This window comes from Pan troglodytes, chromosome 6, assembly GCF_028858775.2.
Source record: "Pan troglodytes isolate AG18354 chromosome 6, NHGRI_mPanTro3-v2.0_pri, whole genome shotgun sequence".
NCBI classification, from domain to species: Eukaryota; Metazoa; Chordata; class Mammalia; order Primates; family Hominidae; genus Pan; species Pan troglodytes.
This window is the reverse complement of record NC_072404.2, coordinates 121,368,646-121,393,008: the sequence shown is the minus strand read 5'-3', so window position 1 is coordinate 121,393,008 and position 24,363 is coordinate 121,368,646. Positions and strand designations below refer to the sequence as shown.

At 46.0% G+C, this 24,363-nt stretch overlaps 1 protein-coding gene across 7 annotated transcripts in view; it reads right to left on the bottom strand.

The window, feature by feature from the left end:
- Positions 1–24,363, bottom strand: part of CDHR3 (cadherin related family member 3) — a 72,943-nt gene that overhangs the window by 22,321 nt on the left and 26,259 nt on the right. For all 7 annotated transcript variants that reach the window (XR_010158930.1, XM_063815524.1, XM_016958004.4 and 4 more), the window contains 4 exons: positions 15,882–15,976; positions 14,373–14,477; positions 9,145–9,293; positions 6,009–6,198 (listed from right to left, as the gene is read on the bottom strand). Coding sequence is in view for 6 of the 7 variants with exons in the window: in XM_063815524.1 (XP_063671594.1) it covers positions 6,009–6,198; positions 9,145–9,293; positions 14,373–14,477; positions 15,882–15,976 (539 nt within the window). In the remaining variant the exon portion in view is untranslated. The remainder of the gene's footprint in view (positions 1–6,008; positions 6,199–9,144; positions 9,294–14,372; positions 14,478–15,881; positions 15,977–24,363) is intronic.

The window sequence follows — 24,363 nt, the reverse complement described above, 5'->3', positions numbered from 1 at the left end:
CAACCAAACTCTGCTCCCTTCTTCGTTCCACATCCTCTTTTCATGGCAGATAAAATCGGCTCTGGGCTCAGTGCATACGGAGCAAAGTCTGACAGCAAGAATGGTCATGGGCCACTGAGGATAACAGGTTTGCTTGCTGGAGCGTGTAATGGAGTCTCCACGATGCCTCATTGGCAAAGATCACCTCTGTATTTCAGCAGGATTGGAGTCTGAGCATTCCTGCCTCGATTGCACAATGTCATGGTTTCATTCATAGGGACTTAGAAGAGACACCACTTATTAAACACCAACTGCATGCTGTATCATACCAAGCACTTTAAAAACACTATCTCTAATTTCCTCATCTCAGAGAGGTTTGTATTCTTGTCCCCACTGCACAGGGGAAGAAAGAGTGGTTCCGAGCATTTTCAAGGCCTGTCCAGGAAAGTGGATGTATCCAGACTTGATCCTCTGCAGTGTTAGAGTCACTGTAAACTTTAACTTCCATCCATAAGTATCCAGGCTCACAGATGGTTTGGGGATCTAAGCCTTGATTTCAACTCTGCAGAAGCCAGGAGATTGCATCATTTAAAGAATCCAAGGTCCTGAAGCCAGACATTTCAGGCACTCCAACAGAGGCCTCCTCACTTGGCCCTCCAGGGCTGCTTGGCCTGTTCTCTCATTCGTCCCTGACAGTTGGTATTTTTCCCCTAAACGCCTAACTTGGAAAGCCACTCCCCTCATTCAGCAATCCCTGCCTCAAAAGCGAGCTGCCCTCGCTCCCAGCCATCAGACCATGTTTCTCTCCCCATGCAAAGTTGACTGTGTCCAGCCCATTCTGAATCAGCCAAACTGCTCCGCCTCTTGCTCACAAGCAGCTTGCAAAGCGCTTTCACTGAATCGCCTGACAATTTACAACCAGAGCGGGGGTTGTCACGTGCCTCGGATGCCTCCGTCGGGCCCTGGGCTCATTCATCATCAGCCTGGGAAAGCCTCAGGGGCCACGGTACGAAAGGCTGGGAGCCTGCAGGAGCCCGCGCGGGCAGCAGGGGGCGCCCGCCTCCTCCACGCCGCCCTCCTCCCTGCGGGAGCACAGCACACCGCCTCCAGCAGCCGCGCTGACCTCACCCGCTCTGCCACCTGCTCTCAAGAACTCCACAGCAGAGACCGCGCCCACAGCCTCCAAGGAAGGAACAAACATTCAAGAGGAAGTGTCAGAGACTGTGGCAGAACCATGCCATTGTCACTTTGTTCTGTTTTGACCTGCTTGTGTGCTTGGCTTTGACATAGTTGGAGAAGGTATAAGGCTGGGAGGGTGGCGGGTGCTGCAGGTCAGGGCTTCTCAGCCCTCTCCGCACCCGCCCTTATGCAGCCTTGGGACGCGAGGCTGGGCTTTAGGCTGAAGACCTCCGCCCCTGGAACTGCAGAGGAGGGGTCCCTTTCGTTGCCCTTCCTCACATCTTGGCGTTCATAGGGTGGCTGAGAGTTCCTCCCGCTAGAAGAGCCCAAAGAGGGAACTTGAGCCTTGGTTAGATTATCTTCAGTAATAAATGCAGTTAGTCCAGCTACGGATTTCACATTGGCCTTCAGGGCTAATCTGGAGGGAAGATTATCAAGTGCAGGACTCTGTTTGGGCTTGCCTGGACAGTCTAGGATATTCGAATTGCAGTTTCACCAGCTAATATGGAACACAGTCTGCAAACTGTCCTCCCATACCCCAGGGGACTCTGGACTGCAGGAAGCCAAATATACAATTAACAGATATGCACTGAAGAGAGAAAATGGACAAGGAAGGTTTGAGACAGCACAGCCCTCTCCAGGCATTCTCACTTCTTAACCTTCACCCCCTACCTCTTAGGGCAGAGGAACAAGGAAGAGCAGGAGGGCAGAAGAGGGCAGGAGCTTCCCAGGATGTACTGGAACCACCCAAGAGTTCTAGCACAGATTTAAAATGTCAAAGAAAGTGTAAGTGTGATGCTGCAAATTATCTCCACTCCATCCCCAGGGCCCAGACATCTCTCAATTTATGCACGTAAAGGTGTGGAAGTCACAATCCTAACTACCCATGCAGCTGTCCCCACCCATCTAATGGACTTGTAGGGCTTAGGTTGGGATAGGAACCTACTACATGCTTAAGATTGTGACTGACGTTATTGGGGTGTCAGCAGGAAGCAGCTGGTGAATTAGGATCATTCTAGGAGGGGTCAGTAAAGGGACTATGAAGAAGGTGCTCACAGAGTATATGGAAATCTCATCAGATGGTGCAATATCTCAGGGCTCGTGAGAGTGAAGCACCCTTACCACCTCTAGGCCCAGGGAAGCCAGTGGAGGAAGCAGGTCCTGCCACCAGTGACAGAGAGCTGCTTATGGGAATGGAGATCTTCAGGCAGGGAAGGGATGCACCCAGCTCACAAAGAGAGAGCCTGAACCTCCTCTCCTCCTCTTTCCAGGACTCCCCATTGGCCAACTAGAAGCTGGAAGGCAAGGGAGTTGGTTGGTATCTGATATGGTTTGGCTGTGTCCCCACCCAAATCTCATCTTGAACTCCCACATGTTGTGAGAGGGACCCAGTAGGAGGAAATTGAATCATGGGGGCAAGTCTTTCCTGTGCTGTTCTTGTGATAGTGACTAAGTCTCATGAGATCTGATGGCTTTATAAGGGGGAGTTTCCCTGCACAAGCTCTCTCTTTGCCTGCTGCCATCCACGTAAGACATGACTTGCTCCTCCTTGCCTTCTGCCATGATTGTGAGGCTTCCCCAGCCACGTGGAACTGTAAGCCCATTAAACCTCTTTCTGTTGTAAATTGCCCAGTCTCAGGTATGTCTTTATTAGCAGTATGAAAATGGACTAATCCAGTAAATTGGTACCAATAGAGTGGGGCTCTGCTGTAGATACCTGAAAATGTGGAAGCAACTTTGGAACTGGGTAACAGGCAGGGGTTGGAACAGTTTGGTGGGCTTAAAAGAAGACAGGAAAATGTGGGAAAGTTTGGAACTCCCTAGAGACTTGTTGAATGGCTTTGACCAAAATGCTGTTCATGATATGGACAATTAAATCCAGGCTGAGGTGGTCTCAGATGGAGATGAGGAACTTGTTGGGAACTGGAGCAAAGGTGACTCTTGTTATGTTTTAGCAAAGAGACTGGTGGCATTTTGCCCCTGCCCTAGAGACTTGTAGAACTTTGAACTTGAGAGAGATGATTTAGAGTATCTGGTAGAAGAAATTTTTAAGCAGCAAAGCATTCAAGATGTGACTTGGGTGCTATTAAAGGCATTCAGTTTTATGAGGGAAGCAGAGCTTAAAAGTTTGGAAATTTTGCAGCCTGACAATGCGATAGAAAGGAAAATCCCATTTTCTGAGGAGAAATTCAAGACAGCTGCAGAAATTTACATAAGTAACAAGGAGCTGAATGTTAATCACCAAGACAATGGGGAAAATGTCACCAGGGCATGTCAGAGACCTCTGTGGAAGCCACTCCCATCACAGGCCCAGAGGTTTAGGAGGAAGAAATGGCTTCATGGGCCAGGCCCTGGGTCCTTCTCTTGTGTGCAGCCTAGGGACTTGGTGCCCTGCATCCCAGCCGCTCTAGCTTTGATTAAAAGGGGCCAAGGTACAGCTCGGGCTATTGCTTCAGAGGGTGGAAGCCCCAAGCCTTGCCAGCTTTCATGTGGTGTTGAGCCTGCGGGTGCACAGAAGTCAAGAACTGAGGTTTGAGAACCTCCGCTTAGATTTGAGAGGATGTATGGAAATGCCTGGATGCCCAGGCAGAAGTTTGTTGCAGGGGCGGCCCCTCATGGAGAACCTCTGCTAGGGCAGTGCAGAAGGGAAATGTGAGATTGGAGTCCCCACACGAAGTCCCTAGTAGGGCACTGCCTAGTGGAGCTGTGAGAAGAGGGCCACTGTCCTCCAGACCCCAGAATGGTAAATCCACTGACAGCTAGCACCGTGCACCTGGAAAAGCCACAGGCACTCAATGCCAGCCCATGAAAGCATCCAGGATGGAAGCTGTACCCTGCAAAGCCACAGGAATGGAGCTGCCCAAGATCATGGGAACCCACCTCTTGCATGAGCGTGACCTGGATGTGAGACATGGAGTCAAAGGAGATCATTTTGGAGTTTTAAGATTTGACTACCCTGCTGGATTTCACACTTGCATGGGGCCTGTAGCACCTGCATTTTGGCCAATTTATCCCATTGGAACAGCTGTATTTACCCAATGCCTATACCCCCATTGTATCTAGGAAGTAACTAACTTGCTTTTGATTTTACAGGCTCATAGGCAGAAGGGATTTGCCTTATCTCGGATGAGACTTTGGACTGTGGACTTTTGAGTTAATGCTGAAATGAGTTAAGACTTTGGATGACTGTTGGGAAGGCATGATTGGTTTTGAAATGTGAGAACATGAGATTTGGGAAGGGCTGGGGCAGGATGATATGGTTTGGCTGTGTCTCCACCAAAGTCTCACCTTGAATTCCTACATGTTGTGGGAGGGACCTGGTAGGAGGAAATGGAATCATGGGGGCAAGTCTTTCCTGGGTTGTTCTCATGATAGTGACTAAGTCTCATGAGATCTGATGGCTTTATAAGGAGGAGTTTCCCTACACAAGCTCTATCTCTTTGCCTGCTGCCATCCATGTAAGATGTGACTTGCTCCTCCTTGCCTTCTGCCATGATTGTGAGGCTCCCCCAGCCATGTGGAACTGTAAGTTCAATTAAACCTCTTTCTTTTGTAAATCGCCCAGTCACAGGTATATCTTTATCAGCAGCATGAAAACAGACTAATACGGTATCCATCCAGGTCAGCGTCTTGGAGCACAGAGCAGGGTGGAGACTGGATCTAAAGGAATAAGTCAGGGGTGCATCCAGAACAGAGTTTAACTGTTTTGATATCAGACTCGAGGTCACATGGATCCTTTAACATTATACTGGGCATGCCATTTGGGACAACAGGGAGACATTCATGAGTATAATAAAGGAATTTCTATTTCTCCTGCTTCTCCTAGGCAATCCTGGTCTAGGGTCCTTTGTCCTCTGCATGTATTGGATCTATGTCCAGAGTCGCCTGGAGAAAACTTACAAAACCACTCAAAGATAAACTCAGGAGACTCTCCCCATGGGGACATCTGGAGCTGAGACTCACCCTGATCTTCAGCCTTGCTCCAGATACAGGGCTGTCTCTTAGCAAGGGCTGCTGTGGAGTTGCTCCCCACAACCCCAATTCCTCCCAAAGAGCCCTCTTCAGCCTCTCAGGAGACCAGAGACTGGCTGGAACAAAACCTCAGAGATGAGGCTAATATGGGCAAGTATTAATCATGTGGCTTTTTGACAAAATAGTAGAAAGACAATATTGTTTTCAAAAAGCATATTAACCCAGAATCACAAGGGAGTTTATTGTAAAATAATAGCAAATAGATTGTAGGACAAAGAATGAGTCAAAATATACAAAATCACTTGTATCCCACTTGTATCTGCATTTTTTCCCTTTCGGATGTCTTTTGTTTATATTCAATTAAGTTGTGTAAGGTGAATTCGATGCTTTGTTTGGTTTTACCTAAGTACTTGGTTTGATTTATTCATCTGGCTGGTGGTATGTTTTCCTGGGAGTTCCTATTCACTGATCCTAAGTCTCAAACGTCTATTATAACTGCTAACTAACAGCCCCATCTTGCCACCCGTGGCAATAAACAAAGAACAGGCACAGTCCAGGGAGGGCCTAACAAGTCCCTGTGGTCCTTTTCACCAACAGAGATGAGCCAGATATAGAAGGGAGCAAAATAAAAAATAATTCTTAAGAGTAAGAAAGTGAACAAGGGAGATAATGAAGAAGAAGGAAAATGAAAGAGAGGGAAGAAAAAAGGATGATAACAAGGAAACCTGTGGACAACAGTGAACAGTTCACATCGATTTATTCTACTGAGCTGTTTCTCCAAATGCTTATAATTCTCCTGAGAATATACCAGAGAAGCAGAAGGGCAGAGGGCCACCAAAGAGATAGAATGTCCAGCCCAACTTTCAAAGTGTGCATACCTGAAGGTGAACTTTTGGCATGTGGCAGGATTGTCGTTGACGTCTTCCACAATGAAGGTTATCTGGATGCGATTCTCCTGACCCCCATATGGTCTGTCCTTCACTAGAACTTCCAGGGAAATGGTGGGATTTTGTCTCAATTCACCTGCGTCTCGGTCTATCCTTTGGGCCACTTGGATTGTACCAGTCACTGAGAAAGCAAAGGTTAGAACATGACCCTTTGAAGAGAAATGAAAAGGAATACAGAAACTTGGAGAAAACTGGAAAAGACCATTCTAACATGAGGAAGAGCTTATGCAGAGCATAATCTCTATACAAATACATTTTTGAAAACCCATTTAGTTCCTATGTTAGACATTCATTGGGGTATCTGGCCTGACCCTTCTAGGATTTTTCACACTGTACTTCAGAGTTAGGTCCCTGGTGGCGGCCCTTGCCCAGAGTGGACTGGACTGGTGAATAACTGACTCCAGCTTGACCCAGAGGGCTCTCTTATTGGAGAATTTATAACTGAAAGGCACACATTGGAGGATCAGTCAGGCTAATAGTGGAGCTACAGAACCAAGGTCCCTGGAGCAGCACTGGGTCACATCCTTTGTATGTCCCCATCTTTTTACATTTCCTTAAGAGATGCACAGAATCCTGTTGATAGATGTGCCTGCCTTTTTTTTTTTTTTTTTTTTTTGGTTAGGTTGGTTTGCCTTAGTTTCTGTTACCTGCAACCAAAAAATCTTAATAAATATGCTCAAAAAAAAAAACCAAAAACCTCACTCTACTTGTTAAAAGTTGAATTTCGCAACACTAGAGTGAACAGAATTCTCAACCATGGTTGTCCCTACACTATCAGCTGACAGGGCATCAGGATGTTTTCAGAGGCAGTGCACAATTATTGCCTTTGCCTGGCTCTCCTGGGAATAGGTGTCTTTTGGCCGAAAGCCTAAGGAGCCAACAGCACATTGTTTTTCTGGCATTGTCTAAGGCTGGAAGTCCTTTTTGGTGATGGAATCAGGACTTATAAAGGTGGGACAGTCTGGTAGTGGTTAAGAGGACAGGCCCGAGGAATCAGGCGGCTTAGGGTGGTACTTCTGCTTCATGACCTACAAGCTGTAAGACCTTGAACAAATTGTTTGACCTGTCTGAGGCTCTCCCTAGGCCTCAGTTTCCTCATCTGTAAAATGTGAATGATGATAGTTCATTGAGTTGCTATCTTGAGTACTTGAGATGAGATGTATGTGAATAATCACTCAGCATAATGCCTGGTGTGTACTAAGGCCCCAGAAAAAGATGGTTATAGAAGAGCAGAGAAGTCCCCTTCAGAGATATTCAGATGGAAAAATAACTCCCATCAGTCTGGCAGATTGACCAAGATGACACTGTCCCATACAGTTACCACTAGTCACATGAGAGTTATTGAGCAATTAAATGGTGCTAATCCAAATTGAGATGTACTGTAAGTACAAAACACACAACAGTCTTCCAAGACTCGGTACCAAAGAAAATGATATGAAATATCTCATGAATCACTTTTTTTTTTTTTTTTGAGACAGGGTTTTGCTCTGTCACCAAGGCTGGAGTAGAGTGGAATGATCATAGCTCACTGCACCCTTAAACTCCTGGGCTCAAGAGATCCTCCTGCCTCAACTTCCTGAGTAGCTGGGACTATAGGTGTGTATCATGACACGCAGCTAATTTTTAAACTTTTAGTAGAGACAGGGTTTCACTACGTTGCCCAGGCTGGTCTCAAACTCCTGGGCTCAAGCAATCCTTTGGCCTCAGCCTCCCAAAGTGTTGGGATTACAGACATGAGCCACCGTGCCTGGCCATGAATAACCTTTAAGTATTGATAACATGTTGAAATAATATTTTATACATGTTAAAAATACCTAATTAAAATTAATTTCTCCTATTTCTTTTTACTTGTTAAAAATGTGACTACTAGAGACTTTGAAATTACGTAAGTGGCTTCATTCTATCCCTATTGGACAGTGCTAATATAGCCCCTCTCTTCAGAAGACTTCAGGGAACCCTCAGGATAAGTAACCCATCCATCCTATACACCTGCCTTTGAGAAAAAGGTGATGGGATTCAGGACATATTACCCCAAAATATGGCACCTTGGCATTTGAGAAAACAGCAGAAGGTGGAAGATCTCTCTGACCTTCTCCTGCCCTTCTTCCCTGAAGCAGCCCATAAAAGAGCTCTCTGGCTTTCCTTTGAAGCAGTCATAAGAGCTTCATTCCAGAGGTAACCTACCTATAACTGGAGGAAAGGAACATCCTATTCTGGAAGACAGAGATGCCAGGAAGAATCTGAACAAACGGACCTTGCTAAATTCTCCCAGGTTTATCACACCCTTTTGTCCTCCAATCATACTTCTCCGTAATTACTCACTTCATCAAACTGACCATAAAAACACATGGGTTTCCCTGTTTCTTTGAGTCTTCATTTCTGAAGGCTCTGGTGTGACATAAACTTAACATTAAATAAATTCGTATGCTTTTCTCTTGTTAATCTGTCTTTTTTTATAGAGGTCTCAGTCACAAGCCTAACAATGGGTAAGAAAATAAATCTCTTCACTGTCCCCCACCCATCCCCCACAAAGGTGAAGGGTGACATAGCTGTCAACCCTGTTTAGTTTGCCCAACCCCCATGCCAGCTGCTTATAATACATCTATTACCTTGGTAACCAATGATGACCCCAGACAGAAAGACATGCCCAATACCAGAAGATAAGAAAAATACAATCGGCCCTTTGTATCCATGGGTTCTGCATCCTCAGATTCAACCAACTGAGGATTTAAAATATTCAGGAAAAATAAATGGCTGGCTGCATTTGTACTAAACATATACAGACATTTTTTTCTTGTCATTATTCCCTAAACAATACAACAACTATCTACATAGCATTTGGTATTATAAGGAATCTAGAGATAATATAAAAGATACAGGGGGACATGCATAGGTTATATGCAAATACTAAGCCATTTTATAGAAGAAACTTGAGCATACGTGGATTTTGGTATCCACGGTGCATCCTAGAACCAATTCTCATGGGTAACGAGGGACAACTACATTGTAAGACAATCCACATGGCTGAATTAGAGGATGCACTTAAGGATGGAAGTGAGTGGCTTACACTGATTTATCATGAAATATTTGCTAACAGTGGTAATGCTGTAGAGGAGGTGGCTGGGAAAACCTTCATCATCAGGATCCTCCGCTGTGATATTGGCCACGATGGTTCCTGGACTCAGTTCCTCCAGGATTGTGTACACTCGTGTCGGGCTGGAACAGAGATACAGCAGACACAGCTAATTTCCAGGGGCATGGGAAGGTAGCATCTAGGTGATTGGTATTTTGGTTAGTGCTAAATATAGTGCAGAGCTGTTCAAGTTGCATCAACATGCTCAGAGGGAGAGCACAGCAGTGGAAAGGAGGGGTGGCTGGCTTTTGTATTCCCAAAGACCACATCCCTGTGGATGTGAAGAAAGTACCACGCTGTCGTTGCAACAATTTACATGGGCCACAGTCTCTGACTCTATGCACCTCTGCCTGATGTCATTTCAGATCAGCCTTGGCATTAACGTCTTTTGAAATAAGGACAGGTGGCCTATCCAGCTATCTTTTCTCATTTTCCCACTTTTTGTGCAGATTTCCCTGGATTCTTTTAGATATCACTGTGTCCAGAGTTACATGCCAAGGTCATGTCCAGAGCTGCGGGTTCCCTCCCTTGTTCCTGACTCCCATCCCATGGCTGCCACCAGAAGCCAGAAAAATTGTAAAGCTTCTCTATTCTCACGTGTTTGCTCACTTTTTTTTCTTCCTTTTTTTTTTTTTTTTTGCCTGAGAATATAGAATTTATGCACAGAACTCGTGCACCTTTCCAAGTTGCATTAATCATGAGGTCAGCTCTCTGAACTGAGAAATAGGTCCCCTGAAGAAGACCAGGCCCCATCACTGTCCTTCTTGCAAGATAACCCCAAATCACCAACTTACCCATCTTCCTCAGACCTCCACCAATGCCTTTGGAACAGGCCAGTAATGAGACTGATAGGTTGGGAGTTTTAACTAACTATACATTGAGTAATTTTGAATGCTCTAAGGGAGGCTTATTGTTTAAACCAACTCTGCAGGAAGTCCTTTTGCTGAGGGAAAATCATTTCAGTGGGGCAAGTAGTCACCTCTAATTTCCCAGTTACCCAAGTGGAGGTCTTCCCATGTGGGATCTTCTTTGAAAGGGGTATAGTACCTCTCAGATCTAAGTGACGGCATTACTTTCGTGAGCTCAGAATATTTCTGCTGTGCTATCTCACCATCCCTATAAGGTAGGTAGGGCCAGAGGAAGGAGAAATGGCAGGGAATCAATAGCTAAGTCAGGGGCAGTCAGAGAAAGGCAGGAACCAGGGCTTCACCCCAACCCTCCCTACCAGAGCTCCTCCCTGGATCCAGGGTCCCCCCACATCTATTCACAAGGTGGACTTCTGTGGGTATACTCCATTGCTGGAGGAGAGTAATCATGTTCAGCCTAAGGTCACCCCAGTGTCCCACTGAAACAGGCCCATTCATCCTTTCCCTTACTTGACATATCCCCTTCTCAGGCAATCTGTAATGCTGCCCCTGATGGATCTAGGAATAGACAAAGTGGAATGGGGCCAAAGAGGTGGGATGGCAGGAGCCAAAACCAGAGCCAGGAGGGAAGGATGTGGCCCCAGCGCCCCCAGGCTGGGCCAAGCCCCTCGGTCCCTTCTGTGAATGCCCCTGTTGCTAATGTAGTATGTTTTTGCCTTGGTCATCATGAGTGGGTTCTGTTAACTTCCAACAAAGAGGCCACTAAGATGCCTGTGCTAATCACACAGCCATGAGCTACTGCTCCAAGCATGCTCCTAGTAAAAGCATCACCAGGGAGCTGGTTAGACATGCAGACCTCAGGCCCACCCACCCCAGCCCTCTGAACCAGGACTGGCTTTTTCACAAGATGCCCAGCTAATCTGCATAGACTTTAATGTTTCAGAAGGATGATTATAAGGTGATGCCAGAGGTGGCAACCACAGGCTCCCAGCCTCCCACGGGACAGAGAGAGGACACCTGGGGAGGAAAAACCCCTTCTTCCCATCATCCCTCCTTCCTTCTCAGGCAGTGGTTCTCAGCTGGGGGGCCAGGGGTGGTGTCTGAACATGTTTGATTTTCACAACTAGGGGAGACAGCTACTATTGATGTTTAGGGGATAGAAGCTGGAGATGCTGCTACACATCCTCCAATGCACAGGACAACCCCTCTACAATGCCAGCAGTTCCGCTGTTTAAGAAACTCTGCTCTGAAGGCTCATCTAGTCCATGCTGGGTGCTCCAGGAACCCAGATCCCCACGAAGGGAACTGGTCAGGCTACTGGCCACGACACAGCTCCTCAGGCGAAATATTCTCTCCTTGGCTAACCTGACATTAAGCCTGGCAGGAGACAAAATCTTTAGTCTATTTGATTTTTGAATCCAAGATACAGGTATGTATAAAATATCATTCAACGTAGACCACAGTTAAGAGCTATTCAAAGCACAGCGAAGCCAGGTGCCATGCAGCTACCCTGACACAGTAAAGCTCTGCTACCACTTGTATTCCCACATCCTTCTTCCCCGTAACACCTGACCCCCAGAGCTTGGGCCAGTGGCCACACTCACAGGGAAGGGTGTGAATGCTGGGAAGCCATGGATGGCTTCACCACTATGAATGAGTATTCAGTAAGTGCCCAAGGTGTGCATGACACTGCCAAGCACCAGATGGAAAAGGACTGAGTAAATACAAAAGAAATGGGCAGGAGGGGAGAAAGACCTACCTACCCAACTCTAAAATAAAGTGCTCTGCACACACAGCAAGCTCTGTGCACAGGGAAACAGTAAATATGTCAGGTGCTTTTTTTTTTTTCTTTTTTGTTTGTTTGAGATGGAGTTCTGGTCTTGTTGCCCAGGTTGGAGTGCAATGGCATGATCTCAGCTCACTGCAACCTCTGCCTCCTGGGTTCAAGTGATTCTCCTGTCTCAGCCTCCTGAGTAGCTGGGATTACAGGTGCCCACCACCATGCCTGGCTACTTTGGTATTTTTAGTAGAGACAGGGTTTCACCATGTTGGTCAGGCTGGTCTCGAACTCCTGACCTCAGGTGATCCACCCGCCTCAGCCTCCCAAAGTGCTGGGATTACAGGCGTGAGCCACTGCATCCGGTGTGTCAGGTGCTTTTATAATAAAATGTTCAATTTCAATAATGGCAGACTCCTGGAGCATGCATCCTGAGTCTATAAAGCTTTCTGACATTTGTCACCACCAGGGGTAAAATGGGGAGACATTTTCAAGAACAGACATAGGACTTGCTTTGGTTGTGTTAATTGCATGCGTTTAACAAATAGTAAAGATAGAAAGGCTGTCTGTACATTTTACATTTGTATTTCACGCTCAAACTCAGTACACTTGAGTCTGTTTGAAGATTTAATTTTGTTAATCCTGAATTAAAGAAGTTATCGTTAGTGCTAGCACTGATTTACAGGAAAAGGAGGCTGAGAAGCTCAAGGGAACCATGAAAGCCCTCAAAGTCAGCACGTAGTTTGAAACCAAGCAAATCCTTTCAAATTTTGATGGCTGAGGGATGAGGTTGACCCTCATTGACTGCCTGAGCCAAGCCTGGGCAGCCACCCTGCCCCCACTCCTTCTTTTGGAGTGAGGCTCCAGCAGACCCATCCTCACCTTCATCCAAGGAATGCTGTTTGAAATAAAGTCGACTGACTTAAAAAAAAAAAAAAGACTGTCACACAGATCATGCTATCTGCTTGGGGATGGAGCCCAATATGTTCCTCTTTCAAACCTAAAATGAGAACCGGAGAGTTCCAGGCTGACCTCTGGGTGCACCCCAAGCCAGCAAGGGTCATGTTCTCTCTCTGCTAAAGTCAGTTTCTGTATTTTGGAAGATGTGGTCCAAACCAGATGGTTTACAAGCTCCGCCCCTGGGAAGGACTTATTATTTTCCCCTTTGCAACCCCATTAACCTTCCTCCCCTCCTCCCAGATGGGACTTGTGGGGAAGGTGTCAAAGAATGCGTCTGCTCCAGCCCTGCAGCCACCACCTTCCTCTGGGGGTCCTTGAAGAATCTGCAGAGCTGTGTGGGCCCATACCTGAGCCTGAGTCTGGGCTGGGATGTCATAACTGTTCATAAGCTGCCTAGACTTTGCTCCAGGAGCCACCTGTCAGCCCAAAGGCACTGAGCTCTCCTTCTGAACCTAACCCAGCATCAGGTGCTGATGGAAAGCATTACATAGCAATTTAATAGCAGCAGATAAATTGAGGGTCAAGGATTGAAAAAGGAACTGCAGCCCAGGCTGCAGGGCTGGAGCAGACGCATTCTTTGACACCTGCAACTGGACTGTAGACTATGTTAACATCCAGAAGTTGTGCAATTGTGGTGTTTGCCAAGTGGCACCAGGTTAGTCTGGGAGTGAGGTTGCCTCAAATACCTCACAATCTTGGAGTCGTTTTGCAAGTCCTCTACCCAGCTCTGAGGCCTAATGGTCTTTTATTGGTGGAGTATCCTGTGCTGAATCTATTCATAACCACTCATGCTGTTAAAGGTGATTTTGCCTTTCCTTGTGGCTGACTTCTATGCCCATCTCAGGGACTGGGGCAGGCAGAGGCTCTGTAAGCAGTATGCCAGGCTGTTTGCAGTGCCATCTACTAGCTCAGAATCCCATCTTTTCCTCCTAAATCCCCATCTACAATAGGCTCAGATCTTCATTTTGTGCCTGGGATAGTGCCAGGCACATTTCCACAAACTACCCTCCACCCGACGCATTTACCCTTCCCACCTCTGCTGGACAGAGGAGCTGCCAGACATAGCCGGATCACTTTTCTGGATCCACCATGGCAGGAAGAAACTTTAGAGCAGCCAGTAACAGGCAGGCACCGTGAAAATAGCCCTTTCCTCAGTGTGAGGATAACATGCTAGGAGCGGGCGTTAGGGAGTCGTGAGTGATGATGCATGCTCTGGGACTCTGCTGTTACTAAAGCACAGCACTTTATTTTAAAAGCACCCTCTGCATGTGCACAGTGCAGGCCACACCCCGGGGCATGTGTCCACCCCTTCTCCCCACCATATCCAAAATCCCATGGTGCATGTGAATGTGGGGGTACAGGAGGCAGAGGCAGCAAAGGTGGAAAACAGCAGTCCAGAGGCCCAGATAAAGACTCTGAAGAGCACGTGCCTCTAATCTTTCCTGCAGGCCACAGCAAAGGGCATCCCTCTGCCTTGTATTAAATGTGCCGGAGGAGACGAGGCCGCCCAAGAAGGACGCACCTGCGGCCCAGGGAGTCCTGCATGCCCTCAGGCCTACCTGGTAAAGCGAGGGACTTCGTCGTTGAGGTTCACGATGTTCACCTGGAGCTCTGTGGAGGCTTTGAGGCCTCCACTGTCCCTCACCTCCACGATGAGATGGAAACTGCCAGGGAAACATTCCACGTGAGACAATCAAGCTTTGCTGGCACTACTTCAAAATAGGATGGGGAAAATCATGGAGTGGGAGGAGTGAGAACAGACCCTGCCCCTTTGGTGGTGACCCTCTCCGTAATGCCCCCACAGTCTCAGGGCCTGCAGGGTGACCTTTCTCCCCCCGTCTCCAAACCCGCTGGCTGCTTCTCATTCTGCAGGGGCTATTCACCACCATTGTCCCACCAGGCCAGCATCTGCTCAAGCGCCATGCTGCACATCTATCCCGGTGTTTTTCACAAGATCTCTGGAAAGTGCATATCACTCCCACTGGAGGGAGTGAGGCCCCCATGGCTCACATGGCTAGCTCTTGTTCCCACACCCGACGCAGAGCCAGGAGCCTCGCCTGCTTCACCCCAAGGCCAATGTGTTGTCACCCACTTCCCCTCATCAGCCCCTTTGCTTGGATGGCTGCCTTTCCCAAACAAGATGGGGTCTGAGAAATCTTGTATAGATCACCCTTGACATTAGTGACTACATCTTAGAAAAAAAATGCCATCTTACATTTCAAAAGCCATCAAGCCAACAGGGTCCAGATGGTCACCTAATCAATAAAGACAACACTCAACCAGATAAGGGCATAATCCTTTACTACCAGTCTTCGCCAGAGGACTCAAGGGCCATAAAATGAGCAGGACTTCACTGGCTCGACAAGGCCATCTTGACAGACCCCGTCTTGCTGTCACTTGTAATCAGCACCCAGCATCTGCCCAAATCAAAGACTCTTCCTTGCAAGACATTGATGACCATCTGGATGTGGCCAAGACACTCTCCGTGTCCACATCACCGTCCTTGGTCTGGTTTATTAACCTCTTTTCTCATGATGTTAAATGTTACTTTGTTTGATGTGGAATGTTTAATTTATAACATTTATGTGCTGATGAAGTATACTACGTATGGTTTACAATACTGACTGACCTGTGGAGTGGCTTGAGCCTATGTGCTCTGACTACTGAGTTAGCAAGAAGTCTAAGGAGAGTTGCCTCCTTGGGAATTCCATGTAGCTCATGGCTTTTAGGATTGAAGTAGCATCAGTAAAAACCTGACCTTATGGAAAGACACAAACGTGCATGGACCTGGTTATGTCTGACCTTGCACTGCTCATGACACTCTTGTACTTGGGCACCCTCTCCCATACTGTCATTCTTGCTCTCTGGAGACCAAAAGAGGCCTCCCAGACAACTGCCTTATTCCCCATCCCTCTCTGGGGTTCACTACCATCTGAACTTACAATGACGCTGTAGACTGCTCAAGGGGCTCCCCCCAGCTGCCCTCAGGTTGCACTGTGACCTATCCCTCATGTTTTCCTTGACCCTCAGATAAACAGTACTTCATGCAAGGTCAGTAGCAAGACTACCTTCTGTGTCCTGCTTCAAAGTCCAATTCTGTTGTGGAGAAGAGGGTGCCATTAGCAGACATTCTGAAGCTCTTTGGGGGAGAAATCAGGAAATACTAAAAAACAAGGGAAAAAAATTGATGAAATCATCCCACCTGCCCACCCTTCCCCAGAAGATGTGTGTGCTCATTTCCTATTTTATGTTCTTAGCCCATGGAACGTTCTCGATGCATCAGGATGCGGTTCAAAGAGCAGTTATCCAATTTAATCGCTCTTGAATACAGAAACTTCTGGCTCTGTTGGTCTGAGCCCTGGTTGACCACACCCTGAAAAGCTGGTGAGTGGATCTTGTTCTAACTACAGAAAGCATATAAAAGGCCCCTGTCAAGGCAGGCTCTGCTTCTGAGTCCAATCTTCTTATCCCTATCACTGTGTTCTCACTCCTGGACAACTTCTGGCTTTGATTCTATGCGTTGGCTTTAACCAACACTGTATTTAAATACAGTGTATTTAATACAGCTACTACCCACTAGGTAATAGGACTATACCTATTACCTATTTAATACAGCTACTATACCTATTTAATACAGCTACTACCCACTAGGTAATAGGACTATACCAAAGTGAGTAGGATCTGGTCACTACCCTTAAAAACAACTTACAATATAGCAGGGTGTAAAATGCATGAGCATCAGTTATTGAAATGCCTGAAGGAACAAGGGACAAGGGTGAGCTGAGAATGAAACATAACAGGGCTTACAGTCCAGGTTGGAAGCCAATTTAGGGATTTAGAAGAGCTGTTTTTAAATCTAATCCCTGGCACGTGGCATAAGGAAAGTCCTTCCTACATCTTTGGGTAGTTGAGAGTCTTTGTCATCCTAGGCTTCCAGCCCAGCTCTCTTGATGACACCCTGCCCAGATCTCCTTGATCTGATAGGAAGAGACAGGTTTATGTGTACAGCCCACTGAGGGTGAGCCCATAGGAAGACCATGCCCGTGCCACCCATGGCAGCTCATCAGGATTGCTCTGTTTCTTCCACAATGGAGTCAAGAAAACAGGGGAAGAGCCTGGATCAGAAGAGCTGGGTTCAAGGTCCAAGTTCTTCTTCTTTTTTTTTTTTTTTTTTTTTTTGTGAGACAGAGTCTGGCTCTGTCACCCAGGCTGCAGTGCAGTGGTGCTATCATGGCTCACTGCAGCCTCCGCCTCCCGGGCTCAAGTGATACTCGCATCTCATCCTCACGAGTAGCTGGGACTACAGGTGTGTGCCACCACACCTGGCTAATTTTTTTTGTATTTTTTTTGTAGAGACAGGGTTTCACCATGTTGCCCAGGCTGGGCTTGAACTCCTGAGTTCAAGTGATCTACCTGCCTCTGCCTCCCTGAGTGCTGGGATTACAGGCATGAGCCACTGCGTCTAGCTTAAGCTCTGGTCCTCACCACAAGATCTGGGACAAGTGCCTTTCTTGCCTATAACTTAGGGCTGATGTGACCAATTGCTCCTTCATATTATTGAGGATTAAATGAGAATGCATGCCGTAAAATATGAAGGATCGCAGCAATGCTAGAGACTTACATGTTTATATTCATTTCTTCCAAAGGGCTTTAAGGTTAGAAGGTTTCATTATTTCCTGCTAGGATGAGGGATGTTCTATCCTCAAGGCCTTAGATCTCTGGATCAGATCATCAGTGGAGGTTTTGCAACCACAGCCACAGCCCCTGAAGTCTAGAATCAAAGGAAACACCTGCCAAGGTTTCCAACCCAGCGATTTGCTGTGTTATGATCGCTGCTGAGCTCCCAGTACAAGAAGAGAGTGTGCACAGAAAATAGATTAAAGGTCTCCTTTGAGGCCAATATAACGTTTTTAAGCCATTTTTAAAGTTTCCTTTTGTTTATTATTTAATAATGTTTTTCTAGTTGTAATGAACATATTTTATACAAAACTGAGGAAGACAGAAAAGTATAAAAAAGAAATGAAATATGCCACCTATTAAATCTCATTTTGGTGATTAGCCTTCTGTTCTTTTCTGTGCAAACGTATACCCTCCAAAAATAGCGATGATGTTATCATCAAAATTATAATATCTGTTCATTGTGTTTATATCTTGAGCATTTACCCCTATTCTTAAGTCTTATTTTATAGCCTGGTTAGTTAACGATGGCACAGCATCCTACCACAGGGGTTTATTTTACTAAATCTTTCTTGCTGATCATTTAGGTGTTTTCTGCTCATTTTTAAGGGGAAATATTTGGGTGATGCCACAGAGCACCCTTCTCCCAGCCCCACAGATTGTGCAAGCACCTTGGCAGTACTCCCAGGTGTGGGGTTTAAATCCCAAGCCCCCCATTAACACTCCAGCTCACGGCCTGACAGCAATTGCCTAGGCCTGAAGTTGCCCACACACAGAGCAGTCCTCTGTCTTTGAGCAGAGCCTTCCCTGCAGAGAATCCTCGCATATCCATAAATCAGCACCTTAAGCTACATATGATAGAATGACAGGGTTTTAGAGACTCATGGGTTGGGGAGGAGATTTACTGTATGTACCTGAATCAGGGCGTCCTTCCACATGTGTTTTGAAATGCTCTAGGAGCTGGATCTCCAATTCTGGTTGGTCCCAAGCACTGTAAGGTCTTGGGTTACAGAGAATGCAGACAGGCCCTACACTCCAAAATCTTATGGTCAACCGAGGGAACAAAGGTCTGGGGAGGTGCTCCAAAGGGGATACATACAGGATATGATGGGAACTGAGAAGAAGGACTCTTAGACTCATCTGGAATACAAGAGTCACAAATTAGGGTAATAAATTAAGTTTGGTGACTCTGGAGCCAGAATACCTGGATGTGAACCCTGGTTCATCACTTTGTAGCCATGTGAGTGCCTGCAAAGAGTAATAATACTAGGGCATGCCCCACGGGTTATCATATAAAGTGCTAGAACAATGTCTGGTACATGGCAAGCCCTCAATAAATGTTAACTACTGCTGTCCCATTAGAAGGGATCCATGAGGGAAAGGGCTTCATTTTATTCACTGCTATATCCTCAGTGACTAGCACATAATAGATGCTCAATAAATATTTGTTCGATGTTAAATATTGGGGTTTTCTTTTTGTTCATTTCCCATCTTAGTAAGAGCAACATTCCCACCTTAGAGAATCTTAAAACAAAAAAGCAACAACAAAAAACCATTCTGTAAAACATTTTTTAAAAATATTTGAATGTAATAATGCTAGACTTGGCTTTAAAATCTTCTCCAGTTGGGCCCACAGTCTCAACAACTTATGCAGAAAGGAAAGAAAGGAAAAAAGAAAAACAGCAGCAGATAAAAAGGATGTGGAGAACTGTAGAACTAGGCACATGAGAATTTTCTTTTTAATTTCTATTAAGAGGATGATTTCCTGGAATCTTGATTTTTTTTTTTTCTTTTTAACACCAGGCTAATTTCTTTTTTCTCTGAACCTAAGAGCTGTGTTAATGGGAATAGCAGTTTTGTACTTAGAAAGGAGATAATATCCAAAGACTAAAAATATTGTGTCATGTGGCCATTTGCCAGCGACTCAGCAAGGCTCTCTGTAAAACCTGGCATTTTCTCCCCCTTTTTAAAGGCTTGTTTAATCAAAGCTGCTCCCTTGATATTCATTCTTGGAAAACAGAAATTAAATAGAATGAAAAGCAACTGCAGCCCCTCTCTGCCCCCAGTCCTGGCTAAGAAAAGTCCTGAGTAATCAGATCAATTCAGTTAACAAATGCTTGTCAGACAAGCTCTCTGGTTTTCCTGCTGGGAATATTTCTTTACCACCACCCCAGGTTTCTCTATTTGCAGCCCCTTTGCAGCTAGGTTTGCTCTCAGACACAAAAGCTTTAGTTTGGAAGACAAGAAGCCCATCCTTCCTGCCCCATTCACCCTTGATTGCGCCTTGGTGTAGGGAGAAAGGAAGGTGAGAGGGAGCTGGCCCAGTTTCCAGAAATGTCAGGCTCCCTGGGGTACGAGGGGAACGCCACCCCCAGGCTTGCTTCCCCACTGCAGTAGGAGTCACCGACCAATGATTCAACCTGTGCCACTTTGCAGCTATCAGTTTCTTTCAGGCCTGCAGTAGAAACAAACAACAAGAATTCAGCTTCTTGTCTTTCATAGAATAGAGCAGTCAACTACCAGGCCACCGCAGGCTGAGTTTCCAGAAGGAAAGACCCTTATTCTGCCCACATCCAGGGAGTGTCAATGGCTCCACAAGCCACTGAGTACATGGCCCCAAACCCACCCCAGAGGGCCAGGGCACTCAGGACTGTGGCAAATTACAAATATGTTGCCACATTCCTATATTTTTCAATGGAAGCTGAATATTTTGTAAAAGCCTCAATTCCTCTCTTTGTTTTCCCCTATTCCACCCTCGTCTCAGCTCAGAGGTGGGACGTGGAGGAGGAAGGAGGAAGAGTGCCTAGAAGAAAAAAAACTATCGTTAAAAAACTACCCACTGCAAGTCCTTAACGTGGCTCCTGCTCGTGGTTCATTGTTCTGAGGATGAGCTAAGTGGGTTACAGGCAAGTACTTGAATGTTTTTAAGAAGAGACACGATGACAAATGCAAAATGCTATTATTAATGTAATCCTTCACCGATAAAGCTGCAGATCCTATGCCCTCACATTCTGTCATTCTTTTTCCATAATTGGCCTGGGTTCTGTGCTGCAAGATTCAGGCTTTGCTAATCTTAATAACAATGATCCCCATCTATTTGAGAGTGTCCCACCCCACATGCAAACAGCCAGCAGTGACCACATATTTGGAGTGGGAATTGTCCAGTACCTTTGCTTTTTCCTTTTATGAGCCTTTTAACAAGAACCTGGAGTAGAATGAAGAATGCCTTTTGCTAAGACTTCAGGTGGTGACTCCTGAGTTGGCAGGCAGACACCAGGGGAGCTGAATGACTGGGGCAGGTGGGGGTGTATGGTGGGGACAGGGATGCTGTCACTCAGAAAAGAAAGGGGTAGGAAGCCAGTGGCAGAACTTGCCAGAACAGAGTAGAAGGGAGGTGGGTCAGGAGACCTGGGTTCTCACTGGAGTTACCTGACCCCTCAGTTCCCTCCCTCATCCACAAATCAAGGACTGCTCAATGGACCTGAAAGATCCCATCCAGCTGGGACCCTTGATAGGGCCAGGTCTGGCATATGATGACCACTTTATACACAGGAAAACCAAAACTCACAACTGGCTGCCACTTCTTAGAGCTATGAGCAAGATAAAGACAGAAAGAGAAGGATGGCTTCTGCTGCGATCCCAAAAGTCCAGGTAGTAGCTAGGTTATTGCTCTTTTAATTTAATCCTTTGTCTGCCTTGGTGAAGACAAAGCACATTTCATTTTATGCAAAAGCCCTTCCTCAATGGAAAGGCCAAAAGAAAGCCCCTTAATGGAGAAATTGCTGTACTAGATCATTTTGCCTCCAGCTGAGAGATTGATTAACATCCTGGGAGTCTCCAAGGAGGCTCTTCTGCAGTCACGGTGGCCATTTCCAAGCAGAGGGGGAAGCAGAGAGTGTGGGAGTTGAATGGGAGGAGGGTGGTCTCAAAGAGCCTCCTTCAGAAAGTGGAGAAGAGGTGGGGGGGTGCCCAAAGAAGAAATGCCAGTAAATATAGTTATTCACATGCAGATCATCCTTCTCTATGTTCTGAGCCCACTATTAATGCATACCTCCAAGCCAAGCCCCGGCTCTACCTGCATGCCCACCACAACACAGAAGGTGCCCAGGGAGGGGGAACCAATGCTAGATCTAAGCCTGTGCCTGGCCAATGCAGTAGCCACTACCCTCACGTACGTGTGACTGTGAGCATTGAAATGTGGCTGGTCTGCATGGAGATGATCTGTAAGTGTAAAATGCACACTGAGTTTGGACACTGAGTATGGAAAAAGAAGGCAAAATATCTCATTAATCATTTTATGTTGACTATGCTGAAATATTTTGAGTATACTGAGTTAAATAAGCTATTAAAATTAATTTCATTTATTTTGTTTTACTTTCAATGTGGCTACTAGAACATTTAAAATTACATGTGCAGGACTCATTTCTGGCTCACAGTATAGCTTTATTGGACAGAGCCGGTCCAATATTGAACAGTGTTGGTCCAAACAATGTACCAGCACATGCTTTTTAAGTTTCACTAAAAAGAAGGGAGCAAATACAAGTGGCTTCCAGATTAGTACCTGTTTTTCATTAACTGTGATACAGTTTCACTTTATTAAGCTGGAGAAGAGTTGTAAGATTTGTCATTTTAAAGGGGTTGAGGTTTCAAAATGCATCCTAGAGCTATTTTTAAAAATCCATTATTCATTCTCTAGTTGCTGCCACCAGCAGGGTGACTCGTGGACCCCACCAGGTTAAGATGACAGACACAAACCAAGCCTAGGTCACTTCAGGCATGTGCTTTAGTGTTTTGTTAAACTCTGTCCTTGTTTGTTCAGTCCAGTGGTTCTTGAAGTACATGGTACATCAGAATCACCAGGGAGGTTTGTATTCAAACTCAACATTCTCATGCAATGTCCAGGAATCTGCATTTTTAAAATCAGCCTAAGTATGTTCTAATGCCTGAACACACTTCTAAAGCCTGCAAAACACTTATAAACCGGTGTTTCCACTGGGTGTGGTGGCTCATGTCTGTAATCCTAGCACTTTGGGAGGCCAAGGCAGGTGGATGGCTTGACCCCAAGAGTTTGAGACCAGCCTGGGTAACATAGTGAAACCCTATCTATAAAAAATACAAAAATTATGTAATCCCAGCACTTTGGGAGGCCGAGGCGGGCGGATCACGAGGTCAGGAGATCGAGACCATCCTGGCTAACACGGTGAAACCCCGTCTCTACTAAAAATACAAAAAATTAGCCGGGCGTGGTAGCGGGCGCCTGTAGTCCCAGCTACTCGGGAGGCTGAGGCAGGAGAATGGCGTGAACCCGGGAGGCGGAGCTTGCAGTGAGCCGAGATCGCGCCACTGCACTCCAGCCTGGGTGACAGAGCGAGACTCCGTCTCAAAAAAAAAAAAAAATACAAAAATTAGCTGGGTGTGATGGTGGGCACCTGTAGTCCCAGCTACTTGGAAGGCTGAGGTGGAAGGATCACCTGAGCCAGGAAAGTTGAGGCTGCAGTGAGCTGTGATTGCACCAGTGTACTCTAGCCTGGGTGATAGAGGTGAGACCCTGTCTCAAAAATAAACAAACCAGTGTTCCCAGCCTTTTCGTCCAGAATAATTGCCTAAGATATTTGCCAAATATGCAAAATTGTTCTCAGACAATGCAGAAATGCAGACTCAGACTCGAAAACTCCAGGAGTGGGACTTGGAAATTTTGGGAGATGATGTTGCAAACCAGCAGTTCTCACCCCTGGCCATACATTAGATTCCCTGGGGGCTTTACAGTCCTAATGCCCAGGCCATATCCAAGTCCAATCACATCAGACTTTCACAAGGTGGGACACAGACATCCGTGTTCTTTAAAGCTCCCCCAGTGGTTTCAATTTACAGCCAAGGTTGAGAAGCACAGGTTGGTCAGTAGCAAATTAACCCACCTCCCTTCTACTTTTATGAAGCTAACTGTCATTTGCTTCTACTCAGCACCCCCAAGCACCCAGAATAAAACGTCTAAGTACAAAGGCCATAATATGTTATGTCCTAAACTGTTATTACCTTTTCCTAATCTGAGAAAGTTTTCTTCCAGATTATGTCCACCGCTCCTGCAGGCTGGCTGTTGACTTTCTGTACAGCTGTTAGTTCCAGCACAGGTGTTAAATATTTCATTAACAATTTCTGCTGCAACTCTGAGTACCCCCTCCCCAAACAACTCCTCAACTCACTGCAGAAGCCACAAGCCCCTGCAGCTGCTCTCGGAATGCTTTTGATGGCACTACATTTTTTTTTTCTGAAGGGAGCAACACCTGCTGCAGTTGTTTCCTACCTGGGCAGCTTTCCTTCCTCTGAAAGGGTAACTACCTGATCTAGGAGGTGTTTTTAAAGGGGCCATGACCTTATTCTGTCTGCATAATTTGGAGAGATACATTTAAAGTGGAGATTTAAAAACAAATATATGTTTGTCTTCACAACTGAAATTCTTTCCACTTTTCCCCCACTGGTTCTTATACAAACGTTATAGTAATTGTCATATTGGATTATAATTAGTGTATGCATGTGTCAGAAATCAGAACACGATACCCCAAAATATGACATCTTGGCAATTGAAAAAAACCTTCTCAGAAGCAAGAAGCCCACTTTTTCTCCCGACTTTCTCCCCTGAAGCATGATCATAAAGGAATTCTCTGACCTACCACCCCTAAAAGTAGGTCATAAGAACCTGATTCTAGAGGATTCCAGACCCTACAACCAGAGACCAAGAAGAATCTGAACAAATAGGGCCTTGCTAAGTTTCCCCAGTTTATTACCTTTATATCATACCCCTTTTTGTCCAGTTACGATTCTACACGACTGCCCATTCTTCATTGAACTTCAGCATAAAAATACAGTTTTCCCTGG